This window comes from Eimeria mitis, genomic scaffold (assembly GCF_000499745.2).
Source record: "Eimeria mitis Houghton genomic scaffold, Emh_scaff2579, whole genome shotgun sequence".
NCBI classification, from domain to species: Eukaryota; Apicomplexa; class Conoidasida; order Eucoccidiorida; family Eimeriidae; genus Eimeria; species Eimeria mitis.
In genome coordinates, this window is record NW_013570920.1 from 6,781 (window position 1) to 8,007 (window position 1,227).

At 53.9% G+C, this 1,227-nt stretch overlaps 1 protein-coding gene across 1 annotated transcript; it reads left to right on the plus strand.

Annotated features, from left to right (window-relative positions):
• Positions 1-486: 486 nt before the first annotated feature.
• Positions 487-1,118, plus strand: EMH_0055840 (uncharacterized protein; the record flags this gene model as incomplete). Its single annotated transcript, XM_013497277.1, has 2 exons — positions 487-901; positions 1,057-1,118. The coding sequence occupies 2 exons, from the start codon at positions 487-489 to the stop codon at positions 1,116-1,118; spliced, it is 477 nt and encodes a 158-aa protein (XP_013352731.1).
• Between the last annotated feature and the right edge of the window lie 109 nt (positions 1,119-1,227).

Consider the following 1,227-nt stretch of genomic DNA (forward strand, 5'->3'; position numbering starts at 1 on the left):
GCCACTATATTTTTAATTTATTTATTTATTTATTTATTTATTTATTTTTTATTATTTATTATTTCTGATTTACTTCTGCATGCTTGTTGCCTGCGTTTGTCTTGCTGCTGTATAATATGAAGGGTAGAGAGGCCACCCATCTCAGCGTCGCTGCTGCTGCTGCTGCTGCTGCTGCAGTGCTGCAGCAGCAGCAGTTATAAATGTTTAATTAAGACGGAGAGGGAATATGCGGTGACTCTTTTTCTTTTTCTTTTTCCTTCTATGCTGACGTTTCTTTCTCCTTTTTCTTTATCTCCTCTCTATCTTCTCTCTCCCTAACCTACGGCCCTCGGGGGGGTCTCAAGCTCCTCAACAGGCGGTAGCTGCAGCTCACCACAGCTGCAGCAGCAGCAGCAGCAGCAGCAGGAGTAACAGTGTTAGAAGCAACAGCAGCAGCAGCATCAGGGGTACCAGTGGCAGCAGCAGCAGGAGACGCTGCCGCTCACCATGGCAGCGGACAGCTCCCTGCTGCAGCTGGAGGAAGTGATTGAAGATGATGCTGCAGGGGTTGTTACCTCTGCGTCGTCCAGCAGCAGCAGCGACAGCAGCAGCAGCAGCAGTAGCAGCAGCAGCAGCAGCAGCGGCCCCTCAGCTGTACTCAATGAGGCAGCATCGCGATCGGCGGCGATTGCAGCAGCAGCGCAGGCTGCAGCTCTCTCAGAGCGCTGTCGCTCTCTGTTGCCGCTGCTGAAAACTGCAGTAGAGAGCACCAGCAGCAGCAGCAGCAGCAACAGCAGCAGCAGCAGCAGCAGCAGCAGCACCAAGGAGTGCAGCAGCACAGGCAGCAAGAGCGAAGGAAGCAGGCCTGGGGGTACTCTGTTAGAGTTTGACTCGGATGAAGAGGGCCCCGTAGTGGAGCTGGGTAAGCAGCAGCACCTATGCTGTCTGCAGTGCTTGTGCTTGCTGCTGCTGCTTCTCTATCTGCTGCTGCTGCTGCTTCTCTATCTGTTGCTGCTGCTGCTGCTGCTAGTCCTGCAGCTCGTGCTGCTACTCCTGCATTTGTTGTTTCTGCTGCAGCTGAATGTGCTGTTACTGCTGCTTCTGTGTCTCTTCTTTTTGCTGCTGTCGTTTCTCCCTAGCTGTAGCACCAAGAGCTTTGTCCCCTCCGAGGCGCCGTTGCTGCTGCCACAGCTGCTGATCCTGCTGCTGCTGCTGCTGCTGCTGCTGCTGCTGCTGCTGCTGCTGCTG